We start from the raw sequence: 19,878 nt of genomic DNA, 5'->3' as shown, positions 1-19,878 counted from the left end.
CTACCACAAAAACTGTGATTAAAACTAGTCTCCCCTGAGCCAAGCCCTAGAAAAAGCCGGCGCGGGTTGCTGCTTTAAAAGGTTGATTGTCCTGTAATACCATTATTTGAAGTGCGGCTACATTTGCCTTCTCTTTGTCCTACAAACTATTCCTGGCAAGAGACTGGTTGAGCAGGTTAGTGAGTAGTAATGATGCTGCCTCAGTAATACACTTTTTTTATTTGGATGTTTCTAGTTTAACCTTGTTGCCTTACCTATTTCTCTGTTGCGACTTACAAGTATTCTCTTGAAGTGAACTCCTTTCAATTATAATCCTCTGGGTCCTTTGGTTCAATTTAAAGGTGCAATCACTTATAGCGGAACTAAAAATAAAATTTTGTAAAGAATTTCAAAATCCAATTTTCTTTGTCAAATCTTGTTACTGTGGCAATTGAGCACCATTTTTCTTCTGAGCCTCTGAAATGGAGAAGGGTTTGTCGGTCAAGTGTTACCTCTGCCCTTCTACATCCCTGTCCTTGTCCAGGGAGTTGAAAAAGATAAGTGAGGAGTAGAGGGGTATTTTGCCTCTTAAGTCAGACAAGATAGTAGTCAGTGGAAATCATTTGGCTCACCAGGCTTAAAAACCAAACAATTATTTTGTCACATCATGGGGCACCTCATTGCCAGAGATCCCCTATCTATGCCCAGACGGGCCTGTAGGGTATGCTCAACTCTTCCATATCCCTTATTGCCTTCCCTGAGACCTGGGACACAACTAGCCACATGCAGGGAGCTAATACACTTGTGGTTTATTATTTGCAGGGTACAAAATGTTATTCCAGCACCCCCGCATAGAAACGGAATGTATGGCAAAACGCACAGATATCCGGCCCATACAATCGGTTTGCCCTCCCTGGCATACAATGCAAGCGCTTCAATTGCCCAGTGGTTATAACCACTTTTACAGATGTCTAGGTTAACTGCTGAGTGTCCAAGATCCTAAACAGAGTGATATCACTGCTTTGGAAACATTAGCACATATAAATTACAGAGGTATCACCCCTGTGCCCAAGACTTACCCTTGGATGCCCACAGTAAAACTGATGAGTGGGCAGCTGGTCTGGGCTCCACCTTTTATTTTGGGAGCCCTACTGCCCATTTCCTCACAGATATGATGATTATTTTTAATAAAAAGGAATCCGTCACCCAGATTTAACCACTTAAACATGTCACTACCATTAGTAACAACAACAAAAAAATTAAGAATTTGCTTCTAAAATATTGTGAAAGACCAATGAGGTCTAAAATAAAATAAGTGACAAATACAACTAATATAGTGTATTGATATATAAATTAAGGTGTAATATAAAGACAAAATGCAGCTGAAAAACCCAAAAAGGAAAATTCGTTTTCGAATCTTCCCAAAAGAGTAACCTATATGAAGAAACAATGGGGAGCGTAAATAGATTAAAAAAAACGGGTACGGTGAATAAATTGATGAGATGACCATATATCTGAGAGAATAAACTCGACATTGGAAGAAAGTCTCAAAGAATGCAGAGAGATACTATATACAAACAGTCTTATTGAGAGAGAGGCAATATGCCTGATAATCGCTCTGAGGTGTTCATCTGTACATTAATCTTTCTGTCAGGAATCCACCTCGGGAGAGAAGGCAAGCGATGTTGCAGATGGTATAAACAGGTTTTATAGACACTATCAGTACATAAAAATGAACACTTACAATGCCACAAATATATACTATTGGTTTAGAAATTCTCACCGCCGCCCGACGCGCACAACGTCCCTCGTGACTGGCGTCCGCTCTTGACTTCGCTTCCAGCAACACCCCGCTCCAGTTCTGGGAAAGTAGTGTGAGGGTGCCAGTGCTGGGCAGCAGCGATCCCGGTCTTTACTCGTTTCGCTGGAACGTTTCATCAGGGGTCTCGTAATGGGAGGTTCTGAAGGATATCACTTTTTATACCTATCCCAATCTGATTGAAGTATTCACAGGTGTGTGAAATGTAAAGCAGCAGAAATAAACCCCCCTAGCAACCATCTCAAAGCTCAAAGCATACAGACGAAAAAAGCAATAACATCCAACATTTATACATAAAGGAATCAAAAAGAAAGCTACCCAAACCTCTAAACGGAGAGCATACAAATATATAAATAGTAAACCATGATATATAGGACAACTGTGGTCTATGTCTTGAGGTAGAATAAAGGACGTGGGATGCGGTATATGTTGATTGGAGATAAGACCAGAGACAGGAGTATGTGGAGTGGGAGTTCCTTTGGATACCGCTACTTGGGATATATACACAGTGGAGGAAATGTGTGTTACCTCTCTGGATCCCTCGGTGTAGCCTCCGTTACCTCCACAAGTCCATCTGATCCGGTCCTGGTATAGACCTCACGAAATCTCCAACTTGCTGCCGTCTGCTTCTCTCAAGCTGCTGGAGCTCCCGAGTGCCGGTGGCATGTACACCTACTTCCGGTCCGTCCGGGAACGCTCCCCTCACTCCGTGAATGCCGTGAGTAATCTCCGTGCAGCATCAAATCCCATGTAACGTGTCCTCAAAGCCACAGTGCGTCTCTCCGATCGGCAAAACGGCATACAGGAAATAATGATTGGTATAAGACTGCTGCGTCCCAGAATAAAGCAACCTCAGCTCACCAGGCGTGGAAAGGTTAAAAACTGTTTATTTGACTACATAAAAACGAAAAAAAGAGACAAACAAATACAAAATAACACCTCCTACGCGTTTCAGGCTCTAGCAGCCCTTTTTCAAGGAGTAACTCCTTGAAAAAGGGCTGCTAGAGCCTGAAACGCGTAGGAGGTGTTTTTTTTGTATTTGTTTGTTTCTTTTTTTGTTTTTATGTAGTCAAATAAACAGTTTTTAACCTTTCCACGCCTGGTGAGCTGAGGTTGCTTTATTCTGGGACGCAGCAGTCTTATACCAATCATTATTTCCTGTATTTATACATAAAGGTATACATCCTTAAAGCTATTGTTAAAGCTGTAAAAAGTTACAACAAAAATTCAGTTATCAAATGAGTTTATTCAGAGTGCACACAGTGGAGACAGCTTCAAAACAAAAAGCTCTCACCCAGATAACACGGTATGCCATATATTTATGCCCTAAAAACTAAAGCTCCACCCCTTTATGGGGGGGCTTGCACGTCACTAGATATGACATCATTTTGTAATACATAACAATACTAAAGCTGATGTAATTTTGTAATGCATAATAATACTGGATAAATGTATGTAAGCTAAAAATCATTATGGGGTTAAATGTGATGTCTGTTCAGCCACCTGGCATATTAGTATGAGAAACAGTTTCACTTTAAGAATCTGAGCTTATCTTAGACTGCGCTAACAAGGCTTCTCATAACTTCTGGCCTGTTTACACTTTCATTTGGAGCTGATTGGATGAGAAAAGACTACACGCAAAGGAAACCCGCACAGCTAGTGTTAGACCACAGTGAGGTGCTGACTGGATGGAGACGTGATTATATCATACAAAAGAAAAAGGACCCAGTCTTGCAGCACTCGATCACTAGAAATGTAATGTTGTAAATTTAAAAATATACTTTATTTATAACCTTGAATAAAAAATAGGGTGTTAAAACGTAATTAAATGGTAATCAACAGCACGTGACTGTATCCTTGATAACCCACCTACGGTAAGGTGGGTAGATGTAGTAGAGTCCCTAATGAATATTGGGGATCAAACGCTACTAATAGTAGCTACCTAGAAATATAGGACAAAGGAGCCTGTGAGAGCCCACTCAAAAAACACTCTCCTTACGAGTGTATCCAGGCGTATGATACGCACTAAATTGATACACTGAGGATAGGCACAATAATATAGTGTGGCATAATGTGCGCTTGGTTAGACCTATGTGATGTCTGTCCCTGATAGAGATATGCACTGTATGAGCCAGGTCTATGGTGAGAACCTGTGTAGCCCACACTTTTGATCATAGGTGCAGACTCATGAACACACTACGTGGTGAGATACAGGATGGTTTGGCATAGCTAGAGCATTGAGTAAAGTCATATAGACACCTAAACTGTAGGTAAGGTTAGTAGTAGAGACACCTGTTGATAGCAGTTGATGCAATGGTGCTATGAATGTGTTGTTAACTAGGGTACACCTTAACTCGTGTCAATGTAGGTTGTCAATGTTATCTGCTGTTGCTGCCCAGTGGACGCTGTAATAGGAGCCAGATGCAGACACTGTGCACATGTATGCAATTACCCTTGAGTGAGCGTGGTACTGTGCTGCGCACAAAGGGTGGATGATGGCATGGAGGCAACCTCCAACGTGTCTGCAGTGGCACAGGTGGGTAAGCACTAATCAGTAAAATGGCCACCTACCTCCTACACACGCGGGAAGCTCATTTATTTCAAGTGCAGCAGCCTTCTGATATTCATCAGCGCTAATATTTCTCAAGCTTCCCCTGCCTGTGCATGTGTATATGGGATCGCGCTTTACTACTTTATCGCGGAATCCTCCAGCCTGAGGGGCCATTGAGTAACTCACCTATAGACAGGCAAGTCCTCGAGCACATCAGCGCTGATATAACCAAGATCAGCGCTAATGTAGGGGACTGTGCGTTACAAGTTAGACCGGTTCCCTTCACTTGGTCATAGATACAGATCAGCTGATCATCGAGAGGGAGGGTGGTGCGTCTATGGGTTTCACTGACTAACCCCAGCATCAACCACCTTTACACCCAACTCCTCTTTGAGCTGAGCAATTTGGCAATCCGACTATGCATTAACCCACTATCCGCTGAGCAGCACCGCAGGGGGTTACAGCCTATAACATCACATTTTACTGATTAGTGCTTACCCACCTGTGCCACTGTAGACACGTTGGAGATTGCCTCCATGCCATCATCCACCCTTTGTGCGCAGCACAGTACCACGCTCACTCAAGGGTAATTGCATACATGTGCACAGTGTCTGCATCTGGCTCCTATTACAGCGTCCACTGGGCAGCAACAGCAGATAACATTGACAACCTACATTGACACGAGTTAAGGTGTACCCTGGTTAACAACACATTCATAGCACCATTGTATCAACTGCTATCAACAGGTGTCTCTACTACTAACCTTACCTACAGTTTAGGTGTCTATATGACTTTACTCAATGCTCTAGCTATGCCAAACCATCCTGTATCTCACCACGTAGTGTGTTCATGAGTCTGCATCTATGATCAAAAGTGTGGGCTACACAGGTTCTCACCATAGACCTGGCTCATACAGTGCATATCTCTATCAGGGACAGACATCACATAGGTCTAACCAAGCACACATTATGCCACACTATATTATTGTGCCTATCCTCAGTGTATCAATTTAGTGCGTATCATACGCCTGGATACACTCGTAAGGAGAGTGTTTTTTGAGTGGGCTCTCACAGGCTCCTTTGTCCTATATTTCTAGGTAGCTACTATTAGTAGCGTTTGATCCCCAATATTCATTAGAGACTCTACTACATCTACCCACCTTAACGTAGGTGGGTTATCAAGGATACAGTCACGTGCTGTTGATTACCATTTAATTACGTTTTAACACCCTATTTTTTATTCAAGGTTATAAATAAAGTATATTTTTAAATTTACAACATTACATTTCTAGTGATCGAGTGCTGCAAGACTGGGTCCTTTTTCTTTAGTATGATATGGATGAGGAAAGATCAATAAAATCAGCTAGGAACGAAAACTTTCCATTCTCTGTTTCACACGTTCGTTCACACAGATTTCTTCACATAGAAAGATGACATAAAAACTTACACAGACAAGATGGCGGACTAAAATAGTCAAACAAAATGGCTTCTTAGAACCTAATGCTGTTACGTCAGACCCCCTAATGTCTCAACTATGTCACTATCATTTCTAGATGTCACTAAATTTATCAAGATGTATAGTAGGGGTTGTGTTGTTTTTTTTTTAGGATTCTTAGCCGTCTAGGTATTCTACACTCTTCCAAATATTTCTCCAAGAAGAGACGATCCCACCATTTTCTGGTTTCGTTAGAGAGTAGTTTATTCTATTGTATAAACTCTGATTTTTTTTTTTTTTTAGTCTCTATGCTTAGATATGGTTGCCAATGAGGTTGATTTCAACTGCTATAGATTTCACACACGTGTGAATACTTCAATCAGATTAGGATAGGTATAAAAGGTGATATCCTTCAGAACCTCTCATTTATGAGACTCCTGATGAAACTGTTCCAGCGAAACTCTGCATCCAGTGTTGTCCCAAAATTAAGTAACATAGACTGCAAACAAAGCCAAATGCAACAATTTACATACAAGTTGTGTTGGCTTAATTTTTTATTTCTAGCTTATACCTGCAAAAAGATATTTTGAAAACATTTGGTGTCACGATCTGCAGTTTGTTGTTTTGGGAACACCTGTTCATGGAGGCCAGGCTGTAACAAAATTAGTTACCTGAAAAACTGTGGCTAAAGGAATCTCATTTTATCACAAACTCATGTTGATGTCTGACCAATGTTGGCCAAAAATGATCTTTCAAGATGCGATTCATTTTTATAAAAGGTTTCTTTCACTTTGTTATATTGATTTATAAACATAGAACAGGATTTATTTTTCAAGTTTGTACAGCTACTTCATTTAGGTTCAATAAAGCACCTGAACATGCTGTTAGTTAGTCTGCTAAATACACGATTTGGAATCTGTCAACCTCCACGTCTGACACACTGAACCATATGAAGAAAAAACAAGCACTGAGGAAGATTTATTATCTATTTTCACAGTATTGATTCGCAGTTGAAAAATGTCTTTTTCAACCGCAGTTCGTTTTGTCACTGCTTTGTATCCTAAAAGTTATTAACAAAGTCACTTTTCCTCCCCCATCTTCCCCCCCCCCCCTTCTCTTCCGCAGGCATATGCATCCGGGTGTGATGTGGTGATTTTGGGAAGTGATTTTGAAAGACTACAAATAATCCCTGGAGTTCAACATGGAAACATCCAGGTGGGATGTGTGGACTGCTCAATGCAGCAAGGCAGGGTAAGTGGAAGTTATCTCCTTTATTTATTTCCAAGTACTATGTTACATTTGTTGTATGTGACTCTATTTGTATGTCAATGTATATGTAACCTTCCCTGCCTGGCTGTAAAGGAGTCTTCATCCAATTGATTATATACATGACAGTGTTCCATCTCTCATACCCGTTCAGGGTGCAGGCTGGGCGTGGGTGCTTGAATGGAACAAGGGTGGGCGCCAGGAACTTTTATAAAACCTGGTGCATTATTGGACGTCTGTCAATACTGCTTCAGACATTGACACACTTCACTGATAACTTTTGTAGCTCTCACTCCTACACCAGGAAGGTACTGGTCGTACCACCTGGGCTTGCTACCCACAGTACGGGTTTAACTGGCAGTCTCTTGCATAGAAGTAGTGATGCACCATGTTAAACGGACCTCTCTGGAATACACTTAGGGGATGAATTATAATATTAACCTGCTTCTGTGTACCGCAGGGTTCCCCAACCTTTTTGTGCCCAAGGGCACACTTGAGAGTTAAGGAGAGAGTGGCGGACACCAACCAATTCTCACACACACACACACACACACACACACACACACACACACACACACACACACACACACACACACACACACACACACACACACACACACACACACACACACACACACACTACCCTTACCTTGGGGAGGAGCTTCCTTCACTTCTCCTCAAGCCTTTGCCGACCACTGTAAAGGCGAGGTTGATGCTGTCCTTCTGTCCCTTCCCCTCCACTACTTCTACCTATATCTCCTGCCACTCTTGACTCCTTTTTTCCAGATACAGAATTGGACATTTCTAAGTTGATTTTTCTCTTCTCCCTCTACCACGTGCCCTCGCGTTCCTATCCCCTCACAGCTATTCAGAACTCTTACTCCTCTCTTAGTCCCCACTCTCACCTATATCTTTAATTCCTCTGTCTTTTAATATTTTCCCCTCCTTTAAGCATGCAGTAGTCACACCTATTCTCAAAAACACCCTAGACCCCACGTGCCTTACTAATTACTGCCCAGTATGCCTCCTGCCACCAAACTGCTGGAACGTGTTGTGTTCTCACATATGGCAAATTTCTTAATTCCCATGCCCACCTGGATCCTTTACAATCTGAGTTTTGTACAGCTCACTCCACAGAGACTATGCTCACTAAAGTAGCATGAAGCCAAATCCCATTGTCATTTTTTTCCTACTAATCCTACTAATCCTACTCGATCTCCCTGCTGCCTATGATACTGTCGATCACTCTTTTCCTTCATATTCTAAACTCGCGTGGTATTGGCAACAAAGCTCTATTCTGGTTCTCATTCCTCTCCCATCGCACATTTTCGGTTTGTGTTGCTAACGTGTTCGTCTTCTTTTGATCTGTCTGTCGGTGTACCTCCGTGCTCGGTTCTGGGACCTCTCCTTTTCTCTCTGTACACACTATATCACTTGGTGAGCTCATCAACTCTTTTGGCTTTAGTTCTCTGTAAGCAGATGATACACATCTATCCACCCCTACCGTCACACCTGCAATCCAGTCCCTAGTCTGTGATTTGCTTCCTGGCTATATCCTCATTGATGGTGCTCTCCGCTGCCTTAAATTTAATGTCTAAAACTGAATTCCTCATATATCTCTCCCCCCCCCCCCCCCCAAACACTGGCCTAATATCCCCTTTCATCACCACTTTAAATGGCTCTACCATCTATCCTTGATCTCTTGATCTACATGCCCCACTTTCTCTCTGCCGTCCTCGCCCTTCTAACCCCAGACCCTGGCTAAATTCCCACACGCCCATGCTGCGTTCCTCCACTCGTTCCTCTGGGGGAAATCTCATACTCTCGTAGACTTCCTTCACTACAAATATATGCTATCCTGTTTCAACTCTGCCCACTCTCTGGCTAAAAAAAACTACTTTTCTTCACTAATCAACATGCACAAGTTTAACCCACGCCGACTCTTCTCTGTCTTTGACTCTCTATTCAGACCACCCTCAGCTGCGGCTTCCTCTTCCTCCATCTCACCTCAGGACTTTGAGTATTTTAAGGAAAAGGTGGAATTTATACGTCGGAACATTCCCTCTGTTTCCTCCTCCCATCCTACACCTCTTCCTAACTCTCCTCCTGCCTTCCTCAACTCTTTTTCAGCTCTCTGAGGAGAATGTGTCACTGCTGATCTCCTCTTCACCCTCTACCACTTGTCCTCTTGACCCCATTCCCTCCATCTCCTAAACCCTCTTGCTCCTACTATAATACCAACGCTCACACACATTTTTAACTCGTCCCTCTACTCTGGTACCTTTCCCACCTCCTTCAAAAATGCAACAGTTATACCATTACTCAAAAACAGCAGGATTGACCGTACCTGTCTTTCTAACTATCGACCTGTCTCCATGCTGCCTTTTGCCTCTAAACTCCTTGAGCATCTTGTATTCTCTCGCTTGCTCCACTTTCTCAACACCTATTCTCTCCTAGACAATCTACAATCTGGCTTCCGCACTGCTCACTCGACTGAAATAGCCCTCACTAAATTAACTAATGACCTCCATGCTGCCAAAGACAGAGGTCATTACACTCTGCTCATATTAGTCGACCTCTCTGCAGCATTTGACACCGTGGACCACCCTCTTCTACTTCACATTCTCCATACTCTTCGTATTCGGAACAAAGCTCTATCCTGGATCTCCTCTTACCTCTCCCATCGTACTTTCAGTGTCTCTTTTGCCAACACCTCCTCCTCTATCGATCTCTCTGTGGGGGTACCCCAGGGCTCTGTCCTGGGACCTCTTCTCTCTTTACACACTTTCTCTGGGTGACCTAATAACATCTCTTGGGTTTAAATATCACCTCTATGCTGACGTCACACAAATTGACTTTTCAACCCCTGACCTTACACCTGTTGTACAGACCAAAGTTTCTGAATGTCACTCTGCGATATCATCCTGGATGGCCCTCCGCCAACTTAAACTTAACATGGCAAAAAGAGAGCTCCTCATACTTCCTCCCAAACCTGGCTCTACTACCTCCTTCCACATTACTGTTGGAAGTACTATCATTCACCCAGTAGCCCTAGCACGCTGCCTAGGGGTCACACTCGACTCCTCTCTCACATTCGCCCCTCATATTCAAAACGTTTCTAAAACCTGTCGCTTTTTCCTCCGCAATATTACAAAGATACAAACTTTCCTCTGTTGCTCGACTGCTAAAACTTTGACTCAGGCCCTTATTCTCTCCCGTCTTGACTACTGCAATCTCCTGCTGTCCGGCCTTCCTGCCACTCACTTGTTCCCCCAAAATCTATCCAAAACGCTGCTGTCAGAATCACTCTACTCTTTCCTAAATCTGTCTCAGCGTCTCCCCTGCTGTAATCACTGTCCTGGCTTCCGATCAAATCCTGCATCTCGCACTCAATTCTCCTCCTCATTTTTAAAGCTTTACAATCTTCTGCTCCTATTTACATCTCAGCCCTAATTTCTCGCTATACACCATTTTGACCCTTGCATTCTTCTCAAGGATGTCTTCTCTCTAGCCCCTTTGTATCTAAAGCCCTCTCCTGCGTTAAACCTTTCTCACTGACTGCCCCACACCTCTGGAATGCCCTTCCCCTCAATACCCGACTACCACCCTCTCTATCCACATTTAAGACCCACCTTAAAACACACTTGCTTAAAGAAGCATACGAGTAGCACCGTGGCTAATACTATACACATGATACATAAAGCTCGGCTCCCTGCAGACATACTTACCAGAATGCTCTCCTACTATCTCTGTACGTTCTTCCTACCTACCAATTAGATTGTAAGCTCTTTGGAGCAGGGACGCCTCTTCCAAAATGTTACTTTTATGTCTGAAGCACTTATTCCCATGACCTGTTTGTATTATTTGCTATTTATATGATTGTCACATGTATTACTGCTGTGAAGCGCTATGTACACTAATGGCGCTATATAAATAAAGACATACATACATCCTGTCGCCAAAGCTCGTTGCCTAGGAGTAACATTTGACTCTTGCCTTTCCTTTTTCATTCACATTAACGGCATGACTAAACTTGTCGCTTCTTCCTTTGTGTTATAGATCTGCTCTTACCTCTCACGCTACTGCAAAAACTCTAATGCATGTATTGAGAGATAATCATACAGAGTTCTTTCATTTGAAAATGTAACCGTATACTCTGTTTTTGCCATGAAGTAAAAACATTTCTGCTAGAGGACAGCTACCATAATATGTAAATAATAATTTTTTTATAGTTTTAGTATTTTCCTGTGTGTGCGCGCGCACTAATGGTCAGTTTTCCAACGCCGAAACGACTTATTTGACGCTCACAGACTCGCATATCTGTAACTCTCTAATACAAACCAATGGGCAGAGAATGGGTTTTACGTTACAATGGTTCCCACTATCTGACGCCATTTACAAGAACGCATTGTATTTGATAACTGAGGATCACCTGTGTATATACAAAAATCCCATGCACCTGAGATGTTCGTCCTGGTGCTTGTTCTGTGGCGCTGCTCCTGTAGGAGTGAAACCTATGGAGGGGGCGCCGGGTTTTTTCATGAGTCCATCCTGTAAGGGAGCTAGCAAGGTATTTCTATTCTGTTTACCTCTGTCACGTGAGCAGTTCAGGCAATGAGGGTGAAACGCTCACTTCCACGCCTCCTCTGCTCTCTCTTCTAACATAATTACTATGCTGCTCGGCGGCAGTGCTGGGTGACATCACAGAAGAGCGCTGCAGCACTTGGTATAATCTCAATCTAAGAAAGATTAATAGCATCTGATCACTCTACGAGCGAGTTACATTGGAGGCAATTGTCAATACATCAATATTTATATTGGCTACTTTTTTTTCTGACACAATATTTCCTATTAGGATTGTGCGAGATCCTTTTATATTTTCAAGTTTAATTTCATTAGTGCTAGTGTTGTGTGTCACGGATGCACATTGACATACTCACACTGACACACAGCCACCAACAGGCCAAACTATGGCTTGTATCATTATACATGAAATAAAAATGATTGCACTTCACCCAAACACATCGGTGTGAAGAAGACCGCACTGCATGGTGAGTGGTCAAGTGTAATTTTAGTTTTGCTTGCATTTAGGTATGCAAGACTAAAGTTTCACTTGGCCACTTAGGCGGTCACGCTATGGCGTGCGCTGCAGGGACAAGAACCGCCTTTCAATGGGGCCGGGCCCACTTGCTGCGTTGCGTGACCAGATTTTTCTGAAGACAGTATAATTGTCTTCAGAACTGGTGACTGAGTGTTGGCCACGCCGCCGGCGGTTTAGCCAATGAAGGCGAATCTGCCGGGTGATGTAATGGCTGCGCCCCCATCAATCCCACTCCGTCTTTGCCCCTGCAGCTCTGCACGAACTGGGGATCACAGCTGCACGCTCCGCCAGCCTGGCAGGCGCGCGTGCAGCGCCGACACCTGGGCCGTAGCCTTACAATACCATGCAGTGCTGTCTTCATCACGCTGACGTGATTGGGTGAAGTATAATTTATATTATTATGTATGTATTTATTCTTTTTTTTTATTTCTTCTGTAGTATGTTTTGAATTTAGAAACATGTTAAAACCAGTAGAGAAGTTTAGATTTCTGGGTGGTTTAACTATTGTAGTGTATGTATGTATGTATGTTGCAGAAGGGAACCAACTATTTTTTTCTCTGAGGAAAACCTCCAAGGGGTTGGTAGTGTTATGTGATAAACGATTTGCTCACTTCTGACTGAACTATCTTATTTTACTTTCAACATTAACAGAAATAAAACAATCACATTCCTTGTGTACATCCCGCCTTGTGTTCCCGTTCAGTAGCTTGAAACACTTTGCTGTTGGTACAAGTCAATCATGCATGGAAAGTATGGTGGACAAGGTTCATGTTTTTGCTGAATTACAGCAAAAACAATCAAGAGAGCCCCAGGAAACGTGTGTTTATTTGAAATCCGAGCTGCTGAGAAACGTTTACAGTATGCCCCTTGTTCTGCTGTAAAGCTCCGAGATCATGAATGCGAGTATGTTTTGAGGAGAATACGAAAAGAGAGGGATCCTCATTGCAGCTGTATATGCTGGAGTAACTCCCCAAGTGCTGATCCAAAGGGGATCTCAGAAAGACGAAAGGGAAAAATGCTCACAAAGCACACCAGGGATCAGTCTTAAAATATAACAAATGTAATATTTGGTCAAGTAGTAACATAATGACCAAACACAGTAAAAATAATACAGTTGACAAAAATAATAAATGTACAATACACAACAGTTAAGTAAAATGACAAATCCCTCGCCCACGAGGGTACTGGATTGACACTGGCTTCTATGAAGCTTCACAGATGAAGCCAAATAGCATAAAAACACACTCAATAGCAGGGATCCCTGGTGCATTTTTCTGTTTTGAGGAGGTAGATTTCTTATTAGGACAATATAACAGATAAGACCAGATAGAAGTCATTTATAGCAATAAATGACCCTTGTTTTGATTGATAAAATAAATAATTAGTTTTGATCATTGTATTTACTGAGCAGTTCTGTGCCATAAGGCACCTTCCAGTGCAGTCCTTGCATCACACTCTAATCAATGGGCTGTAAGCTGTCTTATGGCAGCAGGAGACTGCTTTGTAAGTATGAGCCTTAATGGTTCTGCACTCTTGCTTTAAAACAGAGTCAAAAATAAAGTGTTATAATGTTTGTGCTATACAGTAGGTCCTGTAGGGGCCATCATGATTAACCGTTTGTTCTTTAATCCGTAACTTTTAATACCAATAAATGCAGAACATGGACAGTTCGTTACTCCCGTCATGTGCCACACAGTGATGCTTTTGAGTTGTGAGGTGGGAGCTGTGCATGTTTTCACAGAATGAAATAATACTGACTCGGGGCATATTTCAAGCTTTGATGGAAGCCTTGCTGGCATTTTTAGGTCATTCTGGCTGTGGTATTCAATATGATGGATTTTGTTGTATGAAACATCGTTTCCGTTTATCCTAATGTGAGTAAACTAATTTTACTATACAGTATGCCTTCCACATCCTGATACTACTTTAAGATAATATGGTATTTCAGAAGTACAGGCATACCCCGGTTTAAGGACACTCACTTTAAGTACACTCGCGAGTAAGTACATATCGCCCAATAGACAAACGGCAGCTCGCGCATGCGCCTGTCAGCACGTCCTGAACAGTAATACCGGCTCCCTACCTGCACCGAACCTGTGCGCAAGCGGGGAGACTATAGAGCCTGTTACAAATGCGTTATTTACATCAGTTATGCACGTATATGACGATTGCAGTACAGTACATGCATCAATAAGTGGAAAAATGTAGTGCTTCACTTTAAGTACATTTTCGCTTTACATACATGCTCCGGTCCCATTGCGTACGTTAATGCGGGGTATGCCTGTAGTTGTCTCTTTCATAGCTTCATAAAGATTACAGGTCTAAAAACACTATAGAACTGGTCAATTTAGGTTTTTTCATGTCTGTAATCCTACAGATGTAGTTACATTAAAACAAGTCAGTGCTTTAAATTCTTGATAGTGTTTTGGCTATGTTATGAAGTTAGTTAGTTATGAAGACTATAAACTTACAGTATGTTAGGTACACCACGTGAGGGAATCATTATAATAAAATATTTGGTTTTAAATCCTTCTATTTTTCCTTGTCCTAAGATAAAATGTAACTCATAGAGTATTGCATTGTTTTATGCTAGTAATAGCCGCGGCAATGTGTGCATTAAGGCTATTCTACTATTGAATACAATATGTTAAATAACATGTATTGTAGGAGTTTATTGCATGGCAAAAATAGAACATTATATGGTGGGGAAAAGAGAGCACAGAGTTGCCAGAACAGTTTTAGTAGCAAATCCCAATGCAAATGATTCTGACTGAAAGATGTTGTGTGGGTAAGTGCTTTCATGTTATTGCAACTTGTATATGTAAAGTTGGCATTTATACTGCAAGTTGTACTAGGTTTGTAGCCGGTGGCTTCCTTTGCACTTGTTTTTTTAAAGGTCAATATGTGCATGGACTACTCAGCCTTTACCATTGTTTCCTGTGCACAGATCTTAGTTCCGTACAGTGTGTGTGTCTCAGTTGCAAGCCATTTCACATGCTACATTCATAAAAATTGTCAGAGATGGGAATTGCAATTTACGTCATAACCCACACCATGTTATTCTTTTTCTAATGAGGAAAGTACTTATTTTATTATGCCGGCTCTCCTTTGACAAAAAATATTGTTATATTGGTAAGCCTTTTGTCGTAGTTATAAAATGTAAGTATGATAGCGTAGTTGAGACCTCAATGTAAAGGTACAACGCTATAGTTTTCTTACTCAGGATGCATAGACATTGGCCATGTTTTACTCCTAAAAGGATTCCCACTCAACATGTGGTTGTTGCAAGTTCAATAATCAGCAATTTTCAGATTCTCATTTGAGTTTCCCCCCACCCTCTGTACTAGAATAGTTTTCAATATTTCAATCTAGGCATCTAAATGACATGGTTGATTTTTCATGTTAACCATAATAAGAATGTCATCTAGCACATATGCACATAGCACGTATGTGAAATATGGAATACAGTATGATCAAATATAAGGACCTCTTTGGTTGACATTGCTTCATTAGTCAGTTCTGCTGAAGGACAGAAACTGACAATGTCATACAAAAAAAATGTTTCATTCATATATTGGTGCTATTTTATTTTTTGTAAAAGATTTACACCACTTTCATATTATCAAAGTTTGATAGTTTTTTAGGTTCCATGCTGAAAAGTTTCCTACTTGAGTAAGTGTTTCTCTGCTTATATCGGCTACAGATTTGCAAGAAACAGAGCGGAGTGTCACCTTTTAGACTGCTTAGCAGGATTGTTGACACATACACCACAGGAACTGCTGCTATAGCATGGTGCTATTTCAAATCGTTTTACACCATGCACCGTAGAGTGATCACATGCACTTCTAGATCTGCCCACAAGTCCAGAGCTTGGTCAGCTGCCATACTGGGTACAGCATAAGGACCGTGTTGGTGGCATTCCCAGAATGGCCCAAGGATGCCCAAAAGGTTCATTGTGTGTGTGTGTGTGTACGCACGAACGCATGTGTGTACATATATATATATATATATATATATATATATATATATATATATATATATATATATATATATATATACCCAGCAATTCGAACCACAAGTCTTCTATTCACTGTCTTACACACGTACTATATATATATATATATATATATATATGTGTTAGAACACACAGAGATATCGCTCAACACTTACATGAGTTTTGTCCTAAACACTGTTGATAAGTCAATTTTTGTAAGACTGAACAGTGGTGCTAAAGGTTAATAGAAATATGCAAACAACAAGAGGAAAGCAACCTTTAAATAGCACACGGACATAAATGAAGGTGTAACAAAATGGTATTTTATTCAAGTGATATAAAACAGGGGATGAAATTTTAAAAGAAGAGGGGGGCTCAGCACTACCTAAACATATTGGACATGGAGGCAAGAGTCAAGTAAAGATAAAAATCAAGACACATACAGGGTGTAGGTGGCTATATCGAAGCACACCTACGTGACAATCTACCTATACTGAGACCTTGTGACCACTTGTAAAGAGTATTATGCCATATAGTTTGGTGCAATAATTACATGATAAAGGTACACAGGAATTGAAGGTAACAGGTTGCAAAAATACTTACCACTCAGCAGGTGATTGTCACAAATAGTTAGGTCAGTACTCCATGTTGTAGATAGGAAAGGTAGGGGCCCCCCTCAGCAAGACTCCCACTCCAACGCGTTTCGACGGGAAACTGTCTTCTTCTGGGAGTGGTGAGGGGAGCAAAGAGCTAGCATTTATAGGGAGAATCATAATTACAGAAATCGCGCCAAAATTAAATGAATTGCAAGCAGCTGTATGAGCAGAGAGTGTTTACAATCATTGCAGCATCCTGGAGCCTGTGTTACTGTGATTATACATCTCATTGGGCTACACTGGTCATGTGGGCTCTCTAAGGTCAACCCTTATGTAAATGGGATGATGATGCATCAGGCGTCATCACGTGAGAGATAGGGAAGTATCTGTCAAGAAGGCAGTGTCATTGGGGCTGCTGATTGAGACTGCAAGCGTCTGATAGGCCAGTATATGACATGTGGCCGTCTTTGAATTAATATATGTTAATCTGCTGCATGACGCGCGTGACGTCATCGCGCATGTGCGTTATATCATGCGCGATCCACAGCAGAGTTAAATATCAAAACCTGAGGCAGCCGCTATGTGGACAAAGCAATTCTAGGGATAAAACAGCTAATTCTCATGTCCTGTAGCTAATAACTGCTGCGGAGGCTATTACGGGTGACGTCAGCGCGCTATGTACGTGGTGGCGTCAGATTGTCATGGCAACTGTGTATACAAGTGATTCTCATAGGTGGAAGTCAGGGAACGTAAAAAAGACCACAGATTACAGACCTGACATGTAAGTCAAGGGACTGTAAGTCATATATACAATGGTAGGATGTCTGAATGAGGCTGTAAAATAAGAATGTAAGGGTAGTATGTGCATGCAGTATACATTGGCACCTGTACCACTATATCTATTTTGAGCTCACTAAAACATAAATGGAGAGATTCTGGAAAACCAGCAAAATCATTGTTATAGAGATAATAACAAGTGGAAATATTTCAAATTGATGTATAAATGTTTTTGTTGTTCAAATTGTATATGCAATCTGTATTAGTGCCTATGTCATTGCATCCAATCTAAATTCATTGGTATGCCATGGCAAGAATGCAGGTAAGCTAGGAAAGACATTATTTAGAAAGTATTGGCAATGAAAAATATCTATAGTCGATTATATAGATTTATGAATAGATTCCAGCCATTAAACTACCAAAATCAACTAAATTGCAGAGTTTCAATATGTATCACAATATGAGATGATCTATCACTCTCAGAATCGGAGCGAACCAAAAGTTGTTCAGAGATACTCGCAGCCATATATCTTATGCATGATAAAGCTACAGTAGTCCTGGATGAAAACTTCTCTCTGAGAGGAGCTGGCAGGGAGCGAATTAATTGCAAAAATTAAAATCCGTTTGGAATGTCCTTATCTTCAGCCTAATGAATAGGCGAATTAGAGGTTATGGTAATTAAACGTTACTCATAGGTGCTCCTTAATGTGGAAGGAGCGACGTGTTTTCTCTTGTCTAAGTTGCAAGATGAACAGGTAATGTCCAGAACGAAAGTAGATGACAAGGTGGATCAGCGGATCATAACTGTTATAACATTTTCAGTGGATATTCCTGGTGGGTTGTAATTAGTCATGATGCCTTTGTTATAATGACTGTAGATAGATCTTCATCATTAGTACTTCCTCATTATGGTTAGGTGTACTCCATATCTCTGTCGCTGGTCTTCGGTGTGGGACAGGGAGTGCTGGTTCACAGATTGTTAGTATATGGGAGGATAAAGAGGGAAACCATGCATTAGAGGGCAAATAGGTCAAAAGGCAAAAGAACAATTTAAACCAGAGGGGCAATATTTATAAAAACATGGCAAAGCCAAGGTAATCGTTAAGGCCACGTGGTATCATGGTGCCCAGCTGCACAATCCACCTGCACTCCCTCCTCAACAGAGCCCTCTCAAGATCGCCGCCACAGGCACCAAGAGAGACCCTGTCGAAGGCAAATGCAGAGAGGACTGCACAGTCGGACCCATGACAGCGCAGAAAGGGACGTGCAACCGAGCTAATCTTTTTACATGCGTCTACGTCTTTTTGCGCGTTTTTAATGTTGCGGATGTGTTCCAACACGCGAAAACGAAATTCGCGTGTTGTCATACCGACGTAAACAAGGCCGCAGGGACATTCAAGATGGTATATGACTCCCTTGCTTTTACAATTGATAAAAGATAAAACCTTGTATGTATGTGTTTTGTTTGAGTTTGTGAATTGGCGGTTGTAGGTGCAAATTAGGTTCATTAGCACCTACAACCGCCAATGGTCAGATCTCAGGGGTATACTCCAGAAACATTGGGGTACCCTAATGACAGATTCTGAACTCAGGAACACACTTGGCGATCGGGCTAGCCTTACAAGTAGGCGTTCTCCGAATTTAGGAGACAAATTAACACGCAGCCATTATGTGCCTCAAACTAATCCCACCTTCCTGTCCCAACAACGCAAACCGGGCTTCTACAAATGCGGTATGTGTTCTGCATGTAAATACATGCAACAAACATCTACATTCACAAACTCAAAACTCGATCTACAAAGGAAGAAAACAAATACAGAAAAGACACACTATGGGTCATTTTCTTATAAGGAGTATATATTGGGGGGCTGGTTTCTCCTACTGTTCCTATATACTCTGAGACTCGATGTAGATTTTAACCATGAAGATATGTATGTTCAATATTTGTAGGGTTAATTTGCAAGAAAGGATTGCAAATATAGCAAGTTGCTATAATTATAAATACAGTAGTTCAATGTGTTAGAAGCTCAGGTGCTAGAGTTAGATTAGACCAGTGCACTGTATTGTTCAGTATGTAGAAGGGCAGGGCTGGGGGGAGCTGAAGGGAAAGTAAAGCTGATAGCATTTCTATTTATGGAAAAAAGGCAAGTCAACATACAGTACAGTATGTCAAGATTTCTGTTTTGTTATCTTTGTGTGTTTCTGTTTTATGTATTTTTACATGCTACACTCGGCTGTTTATCCACACAGTCTCTCCACTGTTCTAAGAATTCTGAATCATTCTCCACTGGGTATATTCTTTGAGAGAGTAAGCTCCCTTTGAGAATTATGTCATGGAATGTTAGGGGAATTGATTCCTTT

The 19,878-nt window shown here is 41.5% G+C and overlaps 1 protein-coding gene across 2 annotated transcripts in view; it reads left to right on the top strand.

Moving 5' to 3' along the window:
- DMXL1 (Dmx like 1) overlaps positions 1-19,878 on the top strand; it is a 121,088-nt gene that overhangs the window by 13,825 nt on the left and 87,385 nt on the right. For both annotated transcript variants that reach the window (XM_075601133.1, XM_075601142.1), the window contains exon 3: positions 6,909-7,034. In XM_075601133.1, the coding sequence (XP_075457248.1) occupies positions 6,909-7,034 (126 nt within the window). The remainder of the gene's footprint in view (positions 1-6,908; positions 7,035-19,878) is intronic.

The sequence above is a fragment of the Ascaphus truei genome, chromosome 1, assembly GCF_040206685.1.
Source record: "Ascaphus truei isolate aAscTru1 chromosome 1, aAscTru1.hap1, whole genome shotgun sequence".
Classification (NCBI taxonomy): Eukaryota; Metazoa; Chordata; class Amphibia; order Anura; family Ascaphidae; genus Ascaphus; species Ascaphus truei.
The sequence above is the reverse complement of the archived record's forward strand: the minus strand, read 5'-3'. Positions and strand labels throughout refer to the sequence as shown.